The sequence below is a fragment of the Ruditapes philippinarum genome, unplaced genomic scaffold (genome assembly GCF_026571515.1).
Source record: "Ruditapes philippinarum isolate M1 unplaced genomic scaffold, ASM2657151v2 ctg2087_1_1_1_1, whole genome shotgun sequence".
Taxonomy (NCBI): domain Eukaryota; kingdom Metazoa; phylum Mollusca; class Bivalvia; order Venerida; family Veneridae; genus Ruditapes; species Ruditapes philippinarum.
In genome coordinates this window covers 3,238-28,026 of record NW_026853355.1, presented here as the reverse complement: position 1 = coordinate 28,026, position 24,789 = coordinate 3,238, and the positions used below count along the sequence as shown (strand labels likewise).

The 24,789-nt window shown below is 33.2% G+C and overlaps 2 protein-coding genes across 3 annotated transcripts; one reads left to right on the top strand and one right to left on the bottom strand.

Annotated features, from left to right (window-relative positions):
* The first annotated feature begins 524 nt into the window (after window positions 1-524).
* Window positions 525-7,113, top strand: LOC132736610 (sodium-coupled monocarboxylate transporter 1-like). The gene is made up of 13 exons (XM_060723773.1): window positions 525-599; window positions 932-983; window positions 1,508-1,575; window positions 1,870-2,024; window positions 2,175-2,315; window positions 2,674-2,803; window positions 3,036-3,124; window positions 3,530-3,657; window positions 4,656-4,813; window positions 5,155-5,363; window positions 6,003-6,100; window positions 6,396-6,532; window positions 7,024-7,113. Exons 1-13 carry the CDS (start codon window positions 597-599, stop codon window positions 7,111-7,113), a joined length of 1,458 nt encoding a protein of 485 aa, XP_060579756.1. The 5' UTR covers window positions 525-596.
* Window positions 7,114-9,592: 2,479 nt separating this feature from the next.
* LOC132736606 (uncharacterized) lies at window positions 9,593-22,686 on the bottom strand. 2 transcript variants are annotated; one of them, XM_060723766.1, is made up of 6 exons: window positions 22,666-22,686; window positions 17,077-17,227; window positions 16,473-16,674; window positions 15,542-16,198; window positions 15,069-15,242; window positions 9,593-14,483 (listed from the first exon to the last, which is right to left on the bottom strand). In XM_060723766.1, the coding sequence occupies exons 2-6, from the start codon at window positions 17,180-17,182 to the stop codon at window positions 12,029-12,031; spliced, it is 3,594 nt and encodes a 1,197-aa protein (XP_060579749.1). In that variant the 5' UTR covers window positions 17,183-17,227; window positions 22,666-22,686; the 3' UTR covers window positions 9,593-12,028. The 2 variants fall into 2 exon arrangements, with proteins under 2 accessions (XP_060579749.1, XP_060579748.1); XM_060723765.1 differs by lacking the exon at window positions 22,666-22,686 and adding an exon at window positions 22,454-22,612.
* Between the last annotated feature and the right edge of the window lie 2,103 nt (window positions 22,687-24,789).

Genomic DNA, 24,789 nt, shown 5'->3' with positions numbered 1-24,789 from the left:
ATCATGTACCCGTAAAACTTGGCTGTGTTCATCAAATAAGGTTTAAATAAATAACACGAGATAACACAATAAAATCATCATCAACAAAAACAACAATAACAACATTTTTATTACAAATATAGCAATGTTTTGAGGGTTTTTTGTTAATGAAATAGTTTTACCACACTGGATAAATCAGTTATTTTATAGAAATCTATTATTCTTTATTTCTATGAAATATGGTCATTTCAATTTTAAATTTTGACTGTTCAAACGGACATGTAGGAGTAATAAAGTCTGTGTCAGGGAATCCGACCAACACTAAATTTCCCCAACAAAGGTTTCTGTCATATTTCATGTTGAAAATGTTATAATTTCTTAAATGATTGGGAAAAATCCTTAACTAAACAATTCTGGCAATAAGTATTGTTATGTAAGCATTTTAACGAAGATAAAAATATGTATTGCTTGGTAAAGCAAATCTACAAGAACCAAAATAAGATGGTTTTTAATTCTTAATTCTATTTTCTCATTTAATTCTTTCACCATTTCAGTACTTGGAGAAAAGATTTTCGAGACCAGTGCGGATAATTGGTAGCGTCGTGTTTCAAGTGCAGATGGTCAGTTTAAAAATACTTGTCCCTTATTATAACAACAACTTGTTTAGGTTAAGCGTTCTTTTACAGGTATAAGTTCAAAAGCCACTTATTCGAAATTAGAGAGAAAACATGCCTATAGAAAGTACTAATTAAGTGTTCTGGGCAGCAGATCTATGCAAGCAATTCGAATTTCGTGTTATTAGGCTTTTGGATCTCAGTGGAGTTCATTAAAGCTCAACGCTGACACTTAGACATGCTAAGCTTCAAATTTAATACAATGTTTAGTTCAAATATTTGTGTATCACTTACTAGCAAAACGTCAAATAAATATAAAAAAATGTGTATATTTACAGACTCTGTATATGGGCGTGGTTCTCTATGCTCCTGCCATAGCTCTTAATCAAGGTAAGATATAGCAAGCAATCCCACGCAATGTGCAGTATAATTTATAAAATATGGTTATAATGGTTCGAAAATGTTGCTATGTTATTGTATATATTATATAAGCTCATTCCACAAATATACACATAAGTTTTAAATATCTGGAAAAGTGGAGATCCATCGAAAGTAACAAAATAACATAAAAATAGCAGACACGGGTTTGATCGAGTCTGTTTATGGGGGATTATGAAAAGTGCATCCCCCCCTACGCCCCCTCGCACCGACTTAAATTAAGCAGCATAAATTTATACCAAAGTAGTTTAGGTAAAATAATATGGTGGCTTTTGGTATTAAGCAAAAATTAACAAATGTAAAATGATTTGGATGTTCACAACAACAAGCAATATGTTGGTAAAATAGCGTTTATATAACAACGTTTCAATCACATATGTGTCAAAATTAGAATGTTACCTAGACTTTCTATTATTATATAGGAAAAGAGTATTTAAAACGAATGTAGTTTTTAATTATTATTGAATATTTTGTAGTGATGGGAATAGACATTCTGATATCTATATTACTGATTGGTGCAATTTGTACTTTCTACACAGCCATAGTAAGTATATAATCATATCATAAACAAGATTTATAATACAATATTCACTATGCTTTTATATTTTCTCATGCATGTATCTACATTTCAATTTATACTTGCTAAAAGTGCCGATTCCTTTAATATGATGTCCTCATCTTAGTTTGCATCAACCATTTCACTAAGAGTACGAATACCTTTTACGGCGAGTTATTGTTTCCAAGATGTCTAGGTTTAAATTCTATTATATTTTTATCAAATTCAACGACAAATTCTTCTTCCTTGAATATAATATACATTTACTTATTAACTATACAGGGTGGACTAAAGGCAGTAATGTGGACAGACGCCTTTCAAATGATAATCGTGTTTGCTGGTGTCGTTGCTGTCGTCTGGAAGGGGACAACTGAAATGGGAGGATTTGATGTTGTCTGGCAACTTGCTAAGAATGGTAGCAAACTACAAGCTGATAAGTAATATATGCGAAATATGCTTTATTTAATGATTACATGTTAAATTAACTGCAAATGATGACATTTTATGGTTTGTGTATGATTAACAAAATCTCTGGAACAAAGAAATTATTTTCTCACTGTATTTCTTTTTCGTCTGTTTCATTTTAGTTTTGACCCAAGTCCATTTGAGAGACATACATTTTGGACGCTGGTTATTGGTGGGTTTGTGACATCTATGACTATATACGGCTCTAACCAGGCTATGATACAAAGATATCTCAGCATGGAAACCAGGAAAAAAGCCCAGACGTTAGTATAATCTAGCGTATATTTAAAATATATCTTGGTTTTTGTACCATTTCTTTCCACAGTAAAAAACACAAACAGGAGTCGCAGTTTTTCATACTGTATGCGTAAGTTTGTGTACGAGCGTAAATTTGACTTAGATTATTGCTTTGCCGTGCCATTTTTCGCTAGTATTCTAAAGAATGCACGGCATTTTTTTATCATAAGTGATAAGAATAATTCATAAAACCTTTTGTTGTGAGCTACATAAACAAAACTGTTGTTGTTTAAGGAAGGCATCGTGTAATCCTTTTTCCCCCAAATCTGATAAAAATTCACTGTATTCATTAAGCTACAAATTTAGGCAACATTTTTTTTTCAGGGCTTTATATTTACAACTACCAGCAAGTATTATATTTACGTCATTGTTGGTGTATGCAGGACTAGTATTGTTTGCCCGTTACCATGACAACGACCCTCTTCAGAGCTGTCTAATTAACAAACGTGACCAGGTAACGTATCTGTCTAACATTACCATTGCTTTCTTTTGTTCTTTATATAAAGAGAAGCACGTTCTTATTCACATGTTTTGCCACTAATAGAAAAAAAGCATCGTCTATTATTTTCCATTATTTCTATTTGAAACCATAATGTATGTTGCAATATGGAACACGCAAGTCATATATTGTTTTGTTTTTACTACATCATTGTTGTTCCAGTTATAATGCTATATGTATGTTACAGTTGATTCCATGGTTAGTTATGGACATATTAGGACAGTTCCATGGTTTTCCTGGTCTAATGGTTGCTTGTATCTTTAGTGCATCACTAAGGTATTTCATGATTTGATTACTTTAACCAACATAAATGTCTTAGACTCCTAGTTGATATACATACAGTTCGTACAACAAGGATGTTATACAAGTGTCCGCATTTAGTTGTAATTTAACTCTTAAGCGAAGCATCGGGAAATGAATATATATTTAGCATCTATTAAAACCATCTCTTAAAGTAACAATTATTGCTGTGTGATAATGATTCTGAATTACTAGTATAAATAATTAAGGTCATTCATGAGTGATTTAAATGGACATATTTTAAAATCATTACTTTAATTTTAAAAGTCATCACACAAGAATAAATAACCGTGGTTTTGTATTTTAGAAATAGTTTCATAAATTATAGCATAAATTGGAAAATCATGTTCGGACAAATATAGTTTCATTTCTTTTTAATAGTACAGTCTCATCGGGAGTTAACGCCCTTGCCTTGACATTCCTCACTGATATTATAAAACCTATATATAGACGTACACAAGGAGAAAAGATGCCAGAACGTCTGTCAACAATACTGTCAAAAGTTTTTGGTAAATATCTCTGATATTATCATACATTTTTAAAATATAACAACATTCTAACTGGCATAAGATATCTATGGCATGTTATAAAATAGTAAAAAATAAACAATAGCAAGTGCCTGCTATTGCATTGCAAAGAAATTTGATTAAAGTCGTTACTAAAGTGCCCCTTGGGGTTGCCTTCAATAGCTGCATGAGGCACAAGATCGTTAGAGGCGAATAAATCGGACAGAAACTAGAACTAGATGGTTCAGATAAGCAGCAAGTTTTCTTAAGTTCTTAATGGTCAAGCTAAAAAGGAGCATGTCCAAACAGTAATCCAAATATTTAGACGTAAACCGCGGATTTGAAGCTTTTTTACATTGGTCAAATCTGCTTTAACGTCTAAAGATATCTATTTAAAAGTCCATAGCAAAATGAAACAATAAACATAATCAGTTGCTTTTTGTGATAAATAGTATTTAAGTTGTGATTTACCGGTAAATTCAAATCGACTCGAGAAGCGTGTCGATTTGTGCTATAGGAAATAAGCCAAATAGGGAAAGACTTCGCATTTTCCGATAAACGTCAAACTGTAAAAAAAGAAAATGCGATGTTTTTCAATGAAGGACTAGTCCAAACTGTAGAACAAATGATATTTTGACACCATGCCAAATCAGCCATTAAACATTAACATATAGTTAGGGTTAAACAAACAAAAATGATTTCCTTTGAAATAGATTTTCGATGTACCTTTCCCTTTCTTCATGCACAGTCTTATAAATTAGAATGTTAACTAATACTAGTAAGTTTAGAAAAGCTAAAAAGCTACTGTATTTTGCCATACTTTATATCATTGTAAATGGTCAAAGGTATTTTGATTGTCAATATGCCAATGAAACTGAAGCTGAAATCATAAATACGATGTATCAATACATATATATCAATATATTTACCCGTCACAGCTCGGAGCGTTAAAAACAAAATTATATAATTCTAAATGACAATTTATTACATCATATTTTCAGCTATATGTTTTGGAGTGGTGACTGTTGTTCTAGCATTTCTGGCCCAGTATTTTGGCAGCCTTATTCTTCAAGTCGCTCTCAGTATCTTTGGTATGGTTGGTGGTCCATTACTCGGCTTGTTTGTGTGCGCTCTCTTCTTTCCTATCATTAACTCGTGGGTAAGTACAAATTTGTCAATTATAATATTACATTAGTAGCTGGACCTACAATCCAACCTAACACAATTTACAGTTGATGTAATTCAATATGAGGATACTTCGTGACAGATATTAATTTTTTTTACAAAGTTTGTCCAATTTTTTCGATGCTCAAGACGGTCGTTGCTATCAAACAACCAAGACTGAATAGAAAAATCGCTTTTATTCACCCCCCCCCCCCCCGTTTATCAATGTTATAAGAAAGATAGCTGAGACAATAGTACGTTGATCATAAGCAAATACGGCAATTCTTGTATTCTTAGAAATGTCTGAAATTCAAAACTTGCCTTATTATTTATCAGGGTGCGGGAGCAGGAATTATATCCAGTCTTGCCGTTACATCTTGGATTGCTATTAGTTCAATTATGTATCGCTCTAGTCACGTGCCTCCAAGACACTGCCCGGAACTGGGATTCATGAATGGTTCAGAGATAACAACTACGCATGCGTTACCGACGACTGGTTCCACATTCAATAATTCTTCATATTTTACAGAATCATTAGAATTAAGGTAACTGTTACATCTTCAGATTTTTTAATGTCCTCTTTTCGCTTTAATAATGTTTAGCTTTGTGAAAGTGTTGCAATACTCTTCCATATCTCACAATATTAAATATTAGCCAGCTGGTGACACAGACCAAAGCCAGACCGTACATTTGTTCTTTTGATCATGGTCTGCTCTGGTCACTGCGAATAAATTTTGAAGTGCTACAGGTAACTACACATATCGCCGTGTTAATGAAAACATATATATAGCTATTTGCAATAATATTCAGCCAATTTGATACATTAAGCGTGGAAAGAGAAAAAATAAAATGTTCTTATTTCTGATCAACCACTTTCAAAAAGACTGGAGACTATCTTGATACATTGTATATATATATATATATGAGCCGCGTCATGACAAAACCAACATAATGGGTTTGCAACTAGCATGGATCTAGACCAGCCTGCGCATCCGCTCAGTCTGATCAGGATCCATGCTGTTCGCTATCAGTTTCTCTACTTGCTATAGGGTTTGTAAGCGAACAGCATGAATCCTGATCAGACTGCGCGGATGCGCAGGCTGGTCTGGATTCATGCTGGTCGCAAACCCATTATGTTGGTTTCGTCGTGACGCGGCTCAATTATTATGATATGATATTTTCAGTGGTATAGAACAGTTGTATCATCTGTCGTATATGTGGTATAGTTCCCTGGCTGTTGTCACTACAGTTGTTGTTGCACTGGTTGTCAGCTGTGCTACAGGTAATAGGTCTAAATATCACAATAACCTTCATTCTATGACAGACAACCTTTAGCATTTTGCAATAATAACCGGTACATTTATATGTATGTGAAATTTTTTGATGCATTAGATGTTCACTAATAGTATTTGCGAGTTCATGTTCTAGCTCACATTTGGTTGCTTATTTATTAGGTACACAACTTATGTCTTGTTTATTTGTTTCCCATTTTTATTTCATATAAAATTTTCAGAACACAAGTAAACAACACAATCCAAATATTTATTACATCATAAAAACACTATTTTATTAAACAGGTGGCAATAAGGGTAGGCCTGTAGACAGACATTTGTTATCCCCCTGGTACTTGGTTCTCCATGATCTAGCTCAAGTTAGTTCCAGTCGACCAAAATTTGGTAAGGAGGAGGCCAGTGATACAACCTCCAACATAGAGGTACGATGAGTATACATTAATATTAAACAATAAATCGAAATGATTAAGTTAGAATTATTTTATCTAATTATTTCATTTCCTTTCTTGATATTTTATAGGTGTGCAAAATTTCTGATCATTTGCTATCTCTGCCAGGAATAGTCATTTAAATTGTGAAAAATACCCCAAAACGAAAGTCGTTTTTAAAAGTTTTTTTGAACTCAAATCGGACAGATTTTTTTTATTTTCAATTTTTGTAATTCCGCGTATATTTCTGAATAAGCTTTGCATATTTTTTTGTGCTATGTTGCAATTGTAATATCAGATTTATTTTGTATTAGGCTTTTGGACCTTTAATGCAAACGCAGTTATATACTGTAAAGTCAAAAGAACTATTTTACGCCATGATTATTAATTGTTCGTAGCAATATACATGTATGTTTTTAAATAATGTTATAAGATGTGCTGGTTTGCTTATTCACTCGTTGCTGTATACGTTGTTTTTTTTACAGATGAGTGCAAGAAATGTAGGGACAAAAGAAAACGGAGTACATCCTTTATTGACTGATACAAATGTACATTGGAAGGGAGTTGAATTTTAAGAATCTAACTGAAAATATTTAAAACTGTGTGTCGTAAGACTAAATATTTCATATAAGTTATTGTTTATATTGAGGCATAGCTTAAATTGTGTTGTGCATATGTGTATGACCGTTTTGTAAATGTTCACAAATTGTACGCTATTCAGCTGTAGTGTTGGTCGAATAAGGCTAAACATACTAAAACAATCATGCTGCTACCAAATGTTGAAATTTTATATGTACTTGAAAGAAAATTTTGAACATTCCTGTTAGAGTAAAATTAAGGAATGAAGTGGGGCCAAAACACAAAGTCTCGTGTATGATCAAATCTACCTCATATTTGTATGTGTGTTCATATATTTGTTTATACAATTGATGATTGTTTAATTAAACTAAATGTATATCTAAATAAATATATTACACTTTTCTATAGAACCTTAACACACTGATGGTAATTTCAAAATACGAGTAAGATGCCAGTTTTGGGTTACTTTGAATACCATTAAGAATAAAAGTACAAAACTGTATATTGTAAATGTCTACGGTTATCTGTTAGACCTTTGGTAATTTACTGCATGAATGAGTGTAGACATTCCTTGACTTTGTAAATAATCAGTATGGCGAGCTTTAGATTCACAGTCTCATGCGGCAGTTACATGCAGAAGACAGGTAAGACCTGCTACAATACAACAACACAGACAATAGGGTCATGTTATGTTTTTACCAGATTGCTACGGAGTAATTTTACTTAATTTCTTCTATTGTATACACCGTAAAAGATAATATAAGCACATTTAACTAAGTTCCGCCAAGAAAAAATGCAAAATGCAGACTTGATGTTCCATCGTTGATCCCTGTGCGATCGTAAAAGGCGACTAAATGATTTCGAATTACTAGTACTGGAATTTATGCATTTCTTAGCTCCAGCAGGTGAGGTGGTTTTGTTGCTTTAAATTTGTAACACCCGAGGTTAGACAAAATCATCTTTTTTCTGTTTCGGCGGCATATGACCTTGTGTTGGTGCCCGAAAAGCCATACCAAATATACAATCAAGACGATCGATCAGGTCAACTGGTCCCGTGTTTTGCCATCAAATATGAAAGCCCCAGTGTTTACTATTTAAGAAAACAGCTCCATAGTGACAAAGAGTTAGACCTTCAAGAATGACGGTCTGTGACCTTGTGTTTTGCTATTCAAGAAGACAGCCCTAGTGACCTAGTGTTTACTTTATGAGACCTAATTGTTTTGCTATTCAAGAAGATATCCCTAGTGTTTGCCTTTAAAAGTAAGTCTTTGACGTTAGTGTTTTGCTATTCAAGACAGCCTGTGACCTAATGTTTGCCTTTAAAGATGACAGCCCAGTGACCTAGTGTTTTACCATTCAAGGAAAAGCCCAAGTGACTAAGTTTTTGTCTGTAAAGATCACAGTCCAAGTGATCTAGTGTTTTGCTACATTCAAGATAAACAATCCTTGTACTTGGTTTATAAGAAACTCTAATGGCTAGAGGATATGGTTTTTCAATTCTTCACATGTAGAATGTAAATAGTAGATATTAAAGATGTACTATGCTCATCTTTTGGTAAAAAATATTGTGATTGCAGAAATTGATTGAAATCTAGTAAAATCTTCCTGAATATGTCTAATTTGAATAAGTGAATGTATAATCTATGTTTGGGAAGCTGCATTCCCTATTGCTTGCCAATTTAATTTGGTCTACCCTTAACAAAACTGCCCTTTTTTAATCATACTGTGATTACCTTATGTGTGTGGAGTTTAAAACTTATCTTCTCTGTGTATATTTAAAAGATGTTTTATTTTACATTTTGATAGAAACTGTACTGTAATTATCAGTTTTTTTTTTCTTTTAAATATCAAATATGGTCCCATGGAAGCAATAAAAACAACATACATGTAACAAGTCTGTTCATGAGTGATAATATAATGTAAGTGCAACATCTCTTCTACAATATGTATTGGGAGATTCTGGAAGTGTTCTGAAGAAGGTTCTTAGGAGCAGAGGACAGCTACATAATAAATTTATTGATCAGTTCAGTGAATATATTGAATACCATGCTACTGTCAGACATTACAAAATTTATCAGGTAGAACGAGTCTGATAAATTTAATGATATTAACCACTTGTTTGGTATTCCTATTTATCATGTTTGTAATTTTAATATGTGTTTCTTTCTTTAAATTTGAAATGAAACAAAAACTTGTCAAGAACCTCTTAATTTTATGCTGCATGCATTAATATGCTGAGGGTCATATCTTTAAGAAATAGTCCCAAATGTTTTAGGCAAATAAATGTAAGAGAGACCTCAATATTCAAATAGTCTATTCGATTCAAAGTTTATCAGTTTAATATTTTTCAAACTAGTAAGAGGTAAAATATTCCAATATGTATTGATAAGGTGTCTGATAACGCTAAAGTTATCAGGCATGCACTTTATCAACAGATATCAATGTCATGACATAATAAAAGAAAATACTAATAAATCTTTATTCATTTCCCATTTATTGTGGATATTTCTCTCTGAAAGATAAACCCAAATGAAATAATATCATCATCTCATCATAATATAGTTCTCATTAACATATAAAACAAAATCAAACATTCACAATGTGGAGCAATTATTATGTTATCACAATAAGTATACAAATGTATATGGTGGCATTAACATAACATGTATTTATCACAAAATTATTTTCCTTCCATTCATAACAAAGATTGCTTCAAAAACATCAAAATATTTTGATGAAAAAAAATACATGATGTGACTTCTTTTCAGTAACTAATTAATTGATTTCAAAAATCAACCGCATGTCTGTGAAATATTCATTTAAACTTCACATAACTCAAAATTGATGCAAACTTGTTTAATGTGATTCAGAAAATATCAAGTATATCTAAACATAAAGAAACAATCTCTTTTCCCATGAACATTTGTTTAGAATTAATGCAGTAACATGTACACTATAGCATGACAGTCACTTATTTCAATATTTATTATGCACAAATAATCCTGATACAGGAACTCTTTTCATTACAATTCAACTTGAATCTGAACTTATAAGCTCTGATTAAATAATCAAAAACACTGTACTAATTTCTACAAAGCAATCATTGCTAACTAACCAGAAAGTACATTAATGATACAGCATTAACATGATCTTTTTTTATTAAAGAAATGTTGGTATTGAATGTACTTAAATAAGAATTCACATAATCAAGTTACTTATAGTGATAATATTATCATAGGACATTTATCACAACAGTTGCATGAAAAGTTTTGGAAGCCAGAGCTTGGCTTTGTCCTGTTATATTTCAGATTAGTAAAACTACTTATTAACAAAACTGTAATTTCTGCTGCTATACAAAGCATAAAAAGACATACTGGTAAATTTCAATAAATAATGCAGTAAAGTTGATAATGACAACTTTTTCTTTATAATCATAAAGTGCAATTCAAATGCAAACAATACATTAACAATTTTATTAAGAAAAATCTTTCTATCTAAACTAAATTTATTCATCTACAGATAACTTAGTTAAGTTAAATAGTAAATACTTAAATTTCTTTAAATTTGCTGACTAAGTGTATAATAAAGCAAATAAAAGTGAAAACAATAACAACAACAAGTATCAAAATTGAACCACATCATGACAAAACCAACATAACGCATTTGCGACCAGCATGGATCCAGACCAGCCTGCGCGTCCACGCAGTCTGATCAGGATCCATGCTGTTCGCTTACAAACTGTATTACAAATAGAGAAACTGGTAGCGAACAGCATGGATCCTGATCAGACTGTGCGGACGCGCAGGCTGGTCGCAAACGCATTATGTTGGTTTTGTCATGACGCGGCTCAAATTATAAACAATTCTTTTGGACATGTGACATAACCATTCAAAATGTGTCTGCTGAAAACAAGTATGTGCTAAAAATAAGTATGGAGACAAATCAGGAACAATGTAGCATGATATCAAGAACCGCAGTATTTATTTGTTTATATGGTGATAGAATCGAAATAACATATCCTAAGCAGTGATTATGATATCACTTTATAAAATCACTGACAAGTAAGCAGAACAAAATGTAGATAACTTAAGATGTGATGTAATAAAATAATTTAAACAAATAATGTTTTTATGATGCATAGTCCTTGCATTCAACTTTCTACCACAAAAAAAAATCTTAGGAAAATAATCAACACAAATGAGATCTGGTATTAAACAAATTATTTCTGGACATAATTCATGACATACATTACATGTAAAGTCATTTAAATCTCTTGTAAATTTGAACTAAACTCGTGAAAACATCTAATTGAAGACCTCTATAAATAAAACATTAATATATCAAAAACAACACATTCATCAAACATGTACAACACTCTCTATAGAAAGGGCAAGCCTACAGACATGTCTATGGTCTGTAACTTTTACTGCTATATGAAGCATGAAACAACATTCAGACTATCATTTATCACAAATACATACATATATATTACTTACATCAAGTTAGTTATCACAATGTTGTAAACAAATAATGCACACAAAACATCAAATCAAATCAAATAAAAAAATTTAAACATCACATAACAGTCTGCAATAGTTTGCAAGTTTACACTGATAATATTAACTAACAATATTTCAGTACATTTCAGAAGTAAACTGAAAGAGATATGTGCTATGGAGCACTGACATAATTTCACAGAAATCAGAAAGCAAGTTACTGGTGAGTGATACATGTACATTGCAGCATAATTTTCTATACTCATGTATGTTTATTGAATATTAGCACTGTTAATTCAAACCCTAGGTTAAACTGTTACAATTTCATCATTAAACATTTGGTATATATGTTGTCTTCACTAGTGATACAATAGCAAAGTAACGCAAGTCAGGTGTGAGACATGTAACATCATTATTATCTCTGTGTATCCAATGTTTTAGGCCTATAAACAGGAGCAGTTGATTTAGGTAATGGTTGCACACCTCTAATAATATCTGCTGCTTTTTCAGCGACCATAATTGTTGGTCCATTCAGGTTTCCACTAACAACACTTGGCATTATAGAAGCATCCACCACACGCAGATTTTCCAAGCCAATGACTTTTGTCTCTGGGTCAACAACTGCCATCTGGTCACTTGGCTGACCCATTTTACATGTACAAGATGGATGATAGGCACTGTCAGCTACATTACGTATAAACTCATCCATTTGCTCTTTGGTTTGAACTTGAGGTCCTGGTTGAAGTTCTTCACCTCGAAATTCATCAAATGCTTTCTGTGCAAACATTTCCCGTGATAAAGTGATGCCATCTCTCATTTCTTGCATATCCTGTTCTGTAGTGAGGTAATTGGCCACAATTTTTGGATGGTCCTTTGGGTTATTGGTTTTAAGTTTAAGGTATCCCCTACTAGTTGGCCGCATTGAACCAATATGGAACTGGAAAGCATGACACTCGCCAGTTTTCCTTCCATGGTCATTAACAACAGATGGTAGAAAATGAATCTGAAGGTCGGGATGTTCAACACCCGGTCGACTGCGGATAAAACCACCAGATTCTAGATGGGCTGTAGCCCCCCAGCCTGTCTGAGTGAGGAACCACTGCAGACCTATTCTAATCATATGATGGGGAAACTTCCACTGTGCTATGTAGAGAGTGATTGGTTTCAAGCACTTGTACTGAATGTACATTTCCAAATGATCCTGTAGGTTTTCTCCAACCCCTGGCAGATTTGCTACCACTGGAATATTCAGCTTTTTCAAATCATCTGCATTTCCTACACCAGACAGCATCAAAAGTTGTGGTGAATTTATTGCACCACCACTCAGAATTACTTCTTTATTTGCCATAGCTCTTTTAATTTCCCCGTTTTCCTCATATTCAATCCCAACAGCTTTGTTCTTATCGAAAAGTACTTTGGTTGTCAAAACCTTCACTTTTGTTTCTAAATTTGATCTCGTCTTCCTGATTGGATGAAGGTATCCTGCAGCAGCACTCCATCTCATACCTTTATGTATTGTCATGTCCATCCAGCCTACACCTTCTTGCTGGTACCCATTCATATCATCAGTGAAAGGGTAACCGGCTTCTTGACCAGCTTTAATAAAAGCATGATGTAATGGGTTGTCAGTTTTACCACGAGATACATGCAATGGTCCACTTCCCCCTCTGTAATCATTCTCCCCCAGCTCATGGGTTTGTGCCTTTCGAAAATATGGTAAACAATTTGCATACGACCAATTAGTAGCACCCTCCTTTTCCCAACGATCATAATCAAAAGCGTGTCCACGGATGTAAACCATGGCATTGAGAGATGAAGATCCTCCCCATACACGGCCACGTGGCCAGTACATTACACGATTGTTCATAGATGGTTCCGGCTCCGTGTGGTAAAACCAGTTGTAGTTATCATCACACAAATTATACATGAGAGCTGCTGGCATCCAGATTTTCCACGAGAAATCTTTCGGTCCGGCCTCCATTAATAAAACTTTGTCCTGTCCACTCTCTGTTAACCTATTAGCTAGAACACACCCAGCCGACCCAGCCCCCACCACTATATAATCATATGATGGCACATCTGAAGATACACTAACATTATATGATGATGATGTACTAAAATTATATCTCTGCCCACTTTTAATAAAATTGTTCACAGCAGATTTGAGAAATCCGGGTTTTTTTAAATTTGACATAGTGCTAAAAGATCGGTGTTGATTTTGTTGCAGATTTTCGCTGATGTCATTAAATAGATACTTGCTAACATAGCCAACTGATGGAACCACATAATCAGCGTGTTTCTCTAAAGTTTCTTTGTCTCCTACACCAGTCAAAACACCTATTTTCCTAAACACTTTAGCTTTTTCTGCCATCTGTAAATCAGTTAATGAATCTCCTATGATGACAGTTTGATCAGGGCTTGTATTAAATTCATTACATATTAACAGAACATTATGTGGCGAGGGTTTCGCTTGAGAAATAGGGTCGTCACCACACACCATTATATCTACATACTTTAATAATCCAAGAGAATCTAAATCTGAGAGGGCATACTCCCTGAAGTCTGTTGTATTAACAGCAATTTTGACGTTATTTTGTTTCAGGTTCTGGAAAAGTTCTTCAACTCTTGTATCACTAGATATTGTGTTAGATTCCAGTAAATGATTGCATTCTTTCCAGGTCTGATTAACCATAAGCATGGACTCTTCATATGTAAGACCATTCTTTAGCAAGATTTCTGTCAGTTTTGATTTCACTTGAGTTGGTGTACCATCTCCTAATATACCCATTTTAACTTTCTTAGAATCTGTACACACTCCTAGAGTTTCGTAAAGTTCTGTTTTTAGCTTTAATCCTGTAATCTGTTCCATTCTGGAATAAAAGACATTTTATTAATTAGGCTATTACTAAGAGTTATGGTGTTTAAAGTTGACATCTCAAATATACAGTGAGCTATAATTCTTTCAAAAATTGCAAAAAAATAAATACACAGGGCAATAACTCCAAAAGCAAAATGATTTGTAGTGTTATCATTCATGTGCATTGCACTCATTCCAATAAAATCTTTCCAACTTTGAAGAGTCAACATGATGTCTTAATCAATTTTAAAGTTTTTTCATAGACAAAAGTTAAGAAGGATATTAACTAAAGAAAATATGAAGGCAGAGTAATCAGTCTTGTAGAGCTTAATAAGGTGCATGCTCCTGTTTAGTCTGGAAGACTTCCTTATTATTATCAAGGTTTAACTGGTAAGAGTTTTGTGCCAGACATACCAAAAACAATATACATGCACCTTTCAAGGTTGGATTCTTTTGGTGGACTGACTTCTGTGATTTAGTCAAGGTTAATATTTTGTGACAACCACAAACAATAGGTCCCTTCATCTATTATTTTGAGGGCATAGAAATCTCCTACAGTCAGATGTAATTCTATTAACATATTGATTTAATACCTCACCTTGTACACAGAGTGTCTAGCCATTCACTATATCTACTATGAGAACACAGCAAGGTACCATGGAGGTCAAATATTACAACTTTCACACCATTTTTCACTACAGGCTCTACTCCCTTCATCTGACACTGTCCCTCCTCTAAGTCATGTGGCTCTACCATGATTCTCTCTACATGACTGTGGAAAAAACAACAACAACAAGATTAATATTGCTCTTCAAATACTAATAGATCTTCCTCTATTTGTAATCTATTTAAGCTTAGAAAAATATTTCTGCAAAAGTTGAGAAAGAGCCAAAATAAACTAACAAACCTTTTAAAAACTACATCAAGACATGTTTTAAGACTTCCTGGGTAACTGGCATACTAAGAAATGTTAAAGTGGATCATTTATTCCAGGAAATTTGTCCTATTATGTGAGCTCACCTTAATCATTCAAATCTAATGAACAAGCAGTGAAGAAGATCAAATACAAACCTATATCTATAGTACTGTTTCCAATCTGATCCAGGTAGTATGAGGGGCAACAAATCTTTGACACTGTGTATTACATGATCAGCTTCTGGTAACAGATCTGTGCTGTTTCCCACACCACTCAACACGCCCACATTCCATCCAATATTTGCTGCCTTTCCCATACCAACATCTGCCTGTGTATCCCCAACCATCACCGTATCTGCAGGATCTACACCAAGTTTATTACAGATCTTGAATGCCGAGTATGGACTTGGTTTTGGCTCCGTATCTGCATCGTCACCGCAAACCACCATATCAATGTATTTTTCTAAACTCAATTCTTTTAATGTTTCCAGAGTTCCCTCCCTTGAATCAGAAGTTGAAATTGCTATCTTCACTCCGTTTGACTTGAGAATTTTAAACAAAGTTTGTAGATTCGCCAGAGATTTCAGAGTTTCCTCGCTACTAGAGTCGCCTTCTTCCCAGATATCCTCTATGATTTGTCTAGCCTCTTCTTGCTTGAAACCTTGTTCCTGCAGGAAGTTGGTAAGTTCAACTTGTATGATTGGCTTAGTGGACTCGGCCAATAAGCCAGGATTGAACTTCTTGCTGATGGAGCAGTATCCTAGTAGATCGTATAATTTTTCTTCTAGATCCATACCAGTAGCTGCACACAATCTGTTACACACAAAATATCTTAACCACACAGTTTTAAAGTATCAAAAGTTTTCATAAACCTTTTCCATGGACTAAATCCAATTAAAAATACCTATATAATTCTAAATTTTAAATATTGCAACTTTTTAACATTTGTAAATTGTGCTGTTTCAGTTGTTTATTCTGTTGGATAATTGTTTACTTTTTTATGCTTCTTTTATGCAACTTGTAACATCAAGAAAACAGTCTCATGTACATATATAAGTTTGACTATACATTATTTTTCTAAACTTACTTTGCACTAAATCTTTTCAACCATGGATACCACATAGAGTGGAAACATATAAGAGTTCCATCTTTATCAAATATAACAAGAGATGCTTTCTTGTTATGTCCCACTGACTGTTGTGTCCGGACACTCTTTACTGTAGCTCTATGTCTCAGATTGGTTCGCTGTTCCAAAACATCAGTCTGACTTGTGAATGACCGGGATATATCTGTAGAGTATAGTTTAATACATGTATATATATTGATCATACATTTAACTTTAATAAACATTTTTCTTACTTTACCCTTTTTAAATTTATTATGGATTAACATAAAAAGAGGTAATTTGTTCATGTCTACAAAATTTTTGAGACATAAATTTCAGTTTTGATGTAAATTTATAAAATTGTATTCACACTGAGGTATCAGACATCTTTTAAAAACATCTCTTTTGAACTTGAAGGCAAGTTAAGGTCATTTTAAAACAGGAGCCAGCATAAAGTTAAGCGTGACTTCTGAAAAATGCACAACACTGGTCCTACCTGTATAGATATTATTAACTTTTCACACTATTGATAGATCATGCAAATATTAAATTTTATCTATCAAACTCTACAAAATGTTTATCATACCTGTATTTACAGCTGCAGTTCTGCTTATTCTGAGGTAAGAATTTTGACGGGCTCCTGTTAATCGGCCTGTCTGTCTCATCAAGTGAGACACTACTCTGTATGCCATCTTTAAATGATTACTTCAGCATCGATTAACAATCAAGTTTATAGGCTGAAAATAGACAAAGAACATAACTATATGAATTTGTATAAAAGTCTGAAAATCATGAAATTATTGTTGTTGCTAGTTACAATTGTGTTTTCAATTATTTTCCACTCTTCAGTTTCCCCAAGTCATCAAACATATATAAACGACAAAACCAACATAATGCGTTTGCGACCAGCATGGATCAAGACCGGCTCAAATGATGTGGCTTGTTGGCATGAATATTCAATAATTTAATCATTAAAATGTTTACATAAGAGACAGAGACAGCTTGCATTATCTGTTTGTTTGTTTTATTGGGTTTTATGTCACACCAACTTTACTGGTGGAGGAAGACCTCAGGTGCCCTTCCATGCATTATTTCAGTAGAACCAAAAATGTTCTGTAAGCTAGCTGGATAGCTTCCTCACATGAAAGAATCCAAAGTCCCTGTCGGGATTTGAACCCACAGCGGTGAGGGGCAAGTGGTTTGAAATCAACAACCTTAACCACTTGGCCACTGACGCCCCCTTGCATTATTTATTTAATGTGTTTAGACAAACCACAGTTACAGTAATTGAGCATTATTATAGCTTTATTTGCTGCAGAAGGCTCAAAGTAACTACCAAACCATCAACCAGCACACATTACGACACATTCACAATTTAAATATACATTTATATTCCGGTCATCATCATAAAAAATGTCTATGATGTAAATATTTTCTTAGCTCTGCCTAAGTTGTTTCTCCTTTTCAATCTCAAGCTATTCATAGCCAACAAAATGTATAAGAAATTTATAATTATTGTGTTTTTTTTCTTTTCTTCTTAATGTTTTTTTTTTCTCCTTAATGTGTTAATATACTTATAACATACTCAATACTATATTTGTAATATACTTATCATGTATTATTAAATTGTGAATAAAATATTGTTGAAACTAACATTAATTTTTCCTAATAAAAGCATATAATTCTATCCAAAGTATTACCTCTTGCAGAAAAAATTATCTATCAAGAGCAGATCGTTCAATACATAATAAAAACTTTAATATCAGCGTACCTTTTTCATCACAATCGCTTCAATAGGTTTTCAATGTGCATTGAAAGCAATAAAAATGAATAGGTTTATATTTATGATATTCTTATCTGAACCATTAACATAATTCATTATCTGAAGTTTTTACTCTGTATTGAACATTTTGTAAAGTCGGATCTCAAAAACATAAACAAGAGGGCAATAATGGCATTTAGTCACTCACTCTTGAGGATATGGATTCATTAGGAGGTAATTCTTAGTTTCATTAATATATGCCAAGCATATAACTTTTATTCCAATCAAAGGTTATGTTAAGTGACATGTAAATCACAATAATAATGAGATCAAAGATCAAACAAGAAATGTCGAAACGACACATATGCCCCCCTTTCTAGCCCTTGACTCACATTATTGCTAATTTTGTTAGAGATACTTGCCATAAATGGGTACATGGAAGTGTTCAATTATGGAAAAAAGAAAAATAATGAAGACTCTGTGATAAATAGTTTTCAAGATAATAAGACATTCAAGGCCCCTGTGACCTAGACCTTTGACCCAAAATCAATAGGGGTCATCTAATAGTAATGACCAATTAATATTAGAAATATGAAGACTTTGTGATAAATAGCTTTCAAGATAATGAGCGGCAACCATACTAACATTCAAGAACCTTGTGACCTTGACCTTTGACCTAGTGACCCAAAAATCAATAGGGGTCACTTACTAGTTACTACCAATCAGTATGTGAAATATGAAGACTTTGTGATAAATAGTTTTCAAGATAATCAGCGGAAACCATTCTGACATTTAAGGTAGGGTTTCTTAATCGGACAAAAATCATAATCGATCATCGAAAATAATCGAACAACCCTTTTCGATCAATCATCGATTATATAATCGAAACATTTATGATAACAAAGTAAAAAGTATAATGTACATATCATGCTTTAATATTTATAGAATTCATTTCCATGTGACCACCACTTTATCAACTGAAATAAATAGTTTTAAGATATACTATGCTCATCCTTGAGTAAAATATTTTAATCAAATAAATTCATTAAAATCTATGAATTATTATATCTCACTTTCTATAAAGGAATGAATAAACTATGTATGGGAACAAGTTAAGTGGTCGAATTGTTCTAACAAAACTGCCATTTTTTTAATGACACTATATATTGATATTGCAAACAACCACCAATTGTGTGTAGAATAATTTTATACATAACATATCTTCTTTGTGTGAAGTCAAAACATGTTTATTTTGTATCTACAAATAGACGGTATAGCAATTTTAAATATTTTCTAATGTCAAATTTTAGCATAGTATACCTTTAAACTAGCATGCCTGATGTCAACTTTTAACTCAATGGTCACCAGTATGCTTTCATATTCAATTGAATGAAAATTAATGTTTCAAACAAAACTGGCTTTAATTTAGTGTTGTTATAATACAGTTAGTCACTTAAGTAACAGCAAGAAAATAAATTACTGATGATCGATTATTTAACTTTGTAATCGATCAGGTTCTATAACCGATCAATTTTCGATTATACTCGATCATCGTTTAATCCCTAATTTAAGGCCCCTGTTACCTTGACCTTTGATCTAGTGACCCCAAAAGCAATACCAATCATCTGTTGGTTATGACCAATCACTATGAAATATGAAGACTTTGTGATAATTATCTTTCAAGATAATGCACTGAAATCATACTACCATTCAAAGACCCTGTGACCTTGGTCTTTGACCTGGTGACCCCAAATCAATGGGGTCATCTTCTAGTTATGACAAATCAATATGTGAAATATGAAGACTTTGTGATAAATAGTAACCAAGATAATAAGCGGAAATCATATTACCATTCAAGGCCCCTGTGACCTTGACCTTTGACCTAGTGACCCCAAAATCAATAGGGGTATTCTACTATCTATGATCAATAAATGTGTGAAATATGTAGACATTAAAATGAATACTTTTCAAGATAATCAGCGGAAACTATGTAGACATTTAAGGCCCCTGTGACCTTGACATTTGACCTAGAGACCCTAAAATCAATAGGGGTCATCTACTAGTTATGACAAATCAATATGAGAAATATGAAGACTTTGTGATAAATTGTAACCAAGATAATAAGCAGAATTCATATCACCATTCAAGGCTATTGTGACCTTGACCTTTGACCTAGTGACCCAAAAATCAATAGGGGTCATCTACTGATGACTAATCAATATGTGAAATATGAAGACTTTGTTATGAATACTTTTCAAGATAATCAGCAGAAACCATTCTGACATTTAAAGCCCTTGTGACCTGGACCTTTGACCTAGTGACCCTGAAATCAATAGGGGTCATGTACTTGTTATGACCAATCAATATGTGAAATATGAAGACTTTGTGATAAATAGCAAACAAGATAATAAGCGGAATCCATTTTGACATTCAAGGCCAATGTGACCTTGACCTTTGACCCCAAAATCAATAGGGGTCATCTACTAGTTATGACCAATTACCATGTGAAATATGACGACTTTGTGATGAATTCTTTTCAAGATAATCAGCGGAAATTATTTTGACATTTAAGGCCCCTGTGACCTTAACCTTTGACCTAGTGACCCCAAAATCACTAGTTATGACCAATCACCTTGTGAAATATAAGAATTTGTGATAAATAATTTTCAAGAAAATCAGGGGAAACCATTCTGACATGTAAGGCCCTTGTGACCTTGACCTTTGACCCTAAAATCAATAGGGGTCATCTACTAGTTTTGACCAATCAATATTTGAAATATGAAGATTTTGTGATAAATAGCAACCAAGATAATAAGCGGAAATCATATTGCCATTCAAGGCCCCTGTCACCTTGACCTTTGACCTAGTGACACCAGAATCAATAGGGGTCATCTACTAGTACGTTCAGTGTTGCATCTAGGCCACGCGATTGCGCGATTTTCCCATTTTTTATGCAGATCGTGCATTTTAATGAAGTAAATGCACGCCAAGTCGCGCATCTGATGATCTTTTCAACTTAATTCAGTTTATCTACATCGTATCTTGGACGCTTCAGCCATGTTTGTTGTCACTTGTGGTAATGACTTAAATACGTACTAAATCGCGTGTAGCAGCGAACTGGGTCATCTCGCGTGTGTTTTGTAGTATTCGTCAATACTTTATTTTTTCTTCTTTTCGTTTTTTGAGCGGACGATAGCTGTCAAAAATGCCTGAACGTAAAATAAATGAATTATTTTCGGTATGTCATATTGTAAGGTCAATGTATGTCCCCCTCATTTTTCAAATCCCCCACATTTTTCAGTTGAGTGGGGGACAATCCCCCATAATTTTGAAATTCTAGATGCAACACTGGTACGTTATGACCAATTACCATGTAAAATGACGTCTTTGTGATGAATACTTTTCAAGATAATCAGCGGAAACCATTTTGACATTTAAGGCCCCTGTGACCTTTGACAAAGTGACCCGAAAAACTATAGGGGTCATCTACTAGTTATGACCAATCACCATGTGAAATATGACGACTTTGTGATGAAAACTTTTCAAGATAATCAGCGGAAACCATTTTGACATTTAAAGCCCCTGTGACCTTGACCTAGTGACCCCAAAATCAATAGGGGTCATCTACTTGTTATGACCAAACAATATGTGAAATATGAGGACTTTGTGATAAATAGTTTTCAAGATAATCAGCAGAAAGCATGTGGTCTACCAATGGACAGACAGACCAGCATTAGCAAAACAATATCCCCCCTCGTTTTTGAAGGGGGGCATAATAAAGATGTTTAAGAAACTAAAACTTGATTTGTAGTAATGAACTCAAAGAAAAACAAAACAAAAACAATAAAAAAAAATAAATGACATGTTTCATCTTTGTACATGATGACTTAGTAACTGTCAGTAAATATATAAAGTAAATGTTAAGTGTCAGTAAAGTCCTAGACCAGCTGGCTGACAGTCACATGTGACAGGTTCCTTCAACATAAATCACTTTCAAGTAGATAATAAAGTGCCTTTTTACATTACAAGAGAAATCATGAATGCACTCCTAATCATAGTCAGAATTGATTGTTCGGGAGTAACATGTAGATGTAGATAGATCATTGCAACCACCTTTATATTCTAAGATTAGGAAGAGCCAGCGAAACAAAATTATTACGAACTGACAGTTTTACTGAAACAATTCTTGTAAAACACATACCCATTTATCAACAATAAATTGAATAATTTTAGTAGAGCTCTATATCCTCGAAATTGAACTAAACGTAAGTGATTACATGCAGTATGAACAAAATATATCCGTTGATACTGACTGGCATTGTTTTATACCAGAAAAAAAACAAAATCATGCATGTAAATTTTCCAATAACTATTCTAATCTAAACATGATGAGTGGAAATATTTTATCATTACCCAAGGTCAAGGCCGCGGAAGCCGGTTCGCGAGAAATTTCCTTATCTCGGACTTATAGCTTTTTCTACGGATTACTTTGTTATTATCTCTTAAAAGGTGTTTGACGCATGCGCATCAAGCAAAAAATAAACAAAATTTCTTTTGTTTACAAAATAATATATTATTTGTCGCATATTTTTCTAATATTTCGGACCCTGTCTCTTAACCTATAAGGCATATTTAAAATGGGCAAAAAACACAAGCCTAAGAAGCATAAATCTAAAGGATATGATGATGATTACGAAGGTAATTTACGAATGAACTGAAATGTCATCAGTATTCACGACCTGTTGGAATGAATTATTTTGTCTACAGCGTCATATTATAAATGAGTCGAGCTTTTCATGGCGGCGCGGTTCTTAACCAAACATTCACTCTATGACATTGATTTACTAACGATGTAACTAGTATTTTGTAATATCTCCCATCTGAAAAATGACTTCGGGGGTAGACATCAGCTCTGTTACCCTACTCAACAAATTATCATATAATTTAATAACATAACAGCTATTGACCTTTTCGAAAACCTAGCTAAACACCGTTTTCCGGTATGTTGCGAATTTAGCTCTGGGGAATTACACCAAATGAAGTACATAACACAGTTACATGCATTTCTATTTTTCTATCATTATTTTAATGTTTAAGGTTAAAAACATGATTTTTTTGAAAATTATCAATATTCCTTTAATATCTATTGCAAGTTTTTGTAAAAAATAAATTGTTTGTAATGATAATCAATAAAATTTAAACAGACGTAGCCAGGAATCTCCCATAATAAATAAGGTTATTTTCAGCGTAAACTTGTGTATTTACTTTATGTTTTGTATGGAATTATTCATACAATGATATTCAATTATTTTCTTATAAAGAAATAACTGTTTTATTTCCATTTAATTAAAAAAAAAGGCCGAAAACATCGAGTTCGCTATTACACTCCATTAGGTGAATTCCCCAGAGCTATGTACAGAAAGTACCGGAAAACGGCGTTTAGCTAGGTTTTCAAATTCGTGAATAGCAAATAATTCACTCAGATTTATAGATAAAGAAAAGTCAAAACTTCCAACAAAAAGGTTAAAGAATCTGCCTACAAAACTTATGTAAGGCCCTAGTTAGAATATTGTTCCACTGTTTAGCATCCTTTGCAAAAATATCTAGTTTACAAAATACTATTTAAAAGAACAAGTTGAAAGTTCATCTGACAGATATGTATACAACAACGAAATTTAGAGGTTACGTACCATGGAGGAAATGTACCACTGCATAAATGTAAATGAGGTTATGTACCACATATATATAATTAGAAATAAAGGGATAATAAGGGAATAATTAAAATAAAATTAAATTTTTTTTTTAAATTGTGCATTAATCGATCTATTGTATTCTAAAAATTAGATTACAATTATAATATAATAACAATGATAATATTTCATAGTTTGTAATTTGTTTGTTATTAACTTATTTGTTTGATTAACTCATTTCTGACTGTGTGATAATCATTTATAGATACAGGTAAACTATTGCTATATTGCTATTTAAGATCGCTTTGCTATGATATGTCTTTTAAGAAATAAGTAATATTAATGTAATAATTCATTCATTTTTATGCTCCCCGAAAAATTTCGGGGGAGCATATAGTCACCGCCTTGTCCGTCCGTCTTTCCATCCGTCCGTTTTTTTTGTCCGGGACATAAATTTGAAACAACAAGAGGTATCAACATGAAACTTTGTAGGTAGCTAGATCTCATTGAGTAGGTGTGCATTGCACAAGAACGGTAACTCTGCCTTGCCTTATTTTTAAATTAACCCACTTTGTTTATTTTACTTTTTGAACTTTGTCCGGGACATAACTCTAAAATTATAAGAGGTATCAACATGAAACTTTGTAGGTAGATAGATCTCATTCAGAAGGTGTGCAGTGCACAAGAACCATAACTCTGCTTTGCCTAATTTTTGAATTATCCCCCTTTGTTTATTTTACACTTTGAACTTTGTCCGGGGGACATAACTCTAAAAGTATAAGAGGTATCAACATGAAACTTTGTAGGTAGATAGATCTCATTGAGTAGGTGTGCAGTGCACAAGAAC

Bases quoted from the DNA above. Each gene is read 5' to 3' on its own strand.
- LOC132736610 (XM_060723773.1), top strand. The intron at 2,316-2,673 runs GTTAGTATAATC...TTTTTTTTTCAG, and splicing joins ACCAGGAAAAAAGCCCAGAC to GGCTTTATATTTACAACTAC. The intron at 5,364-6,002 runs GTAACTGTTACA...TGATATTTTCAG, and splicing joins ACAGAATCATTAGAATTAAG to TGGTATAGAACAGTTGTATC.
- LOC132736606 (XM_060723766.1), bottom strand. From the start codon at position 17,182: ATGGCATACAGAGTAGTGTCTCACTTGATGAGACAGACAGGCCGATTA. The intron at 15,243-15,541 runs GTTTGTATTTGA...TTTTTTCCACAG, and splicing joins AAACAGTACTATAGATATAG to TCATGTAGAGAGAATCATGG. The intron at 14,484-15,068 runs GTGAGGTATTAA...CTTTTATTCCAG, and splicing joins CTAGACACTCTGTGTACAAG to AATGGAACAGATTACAGGAT.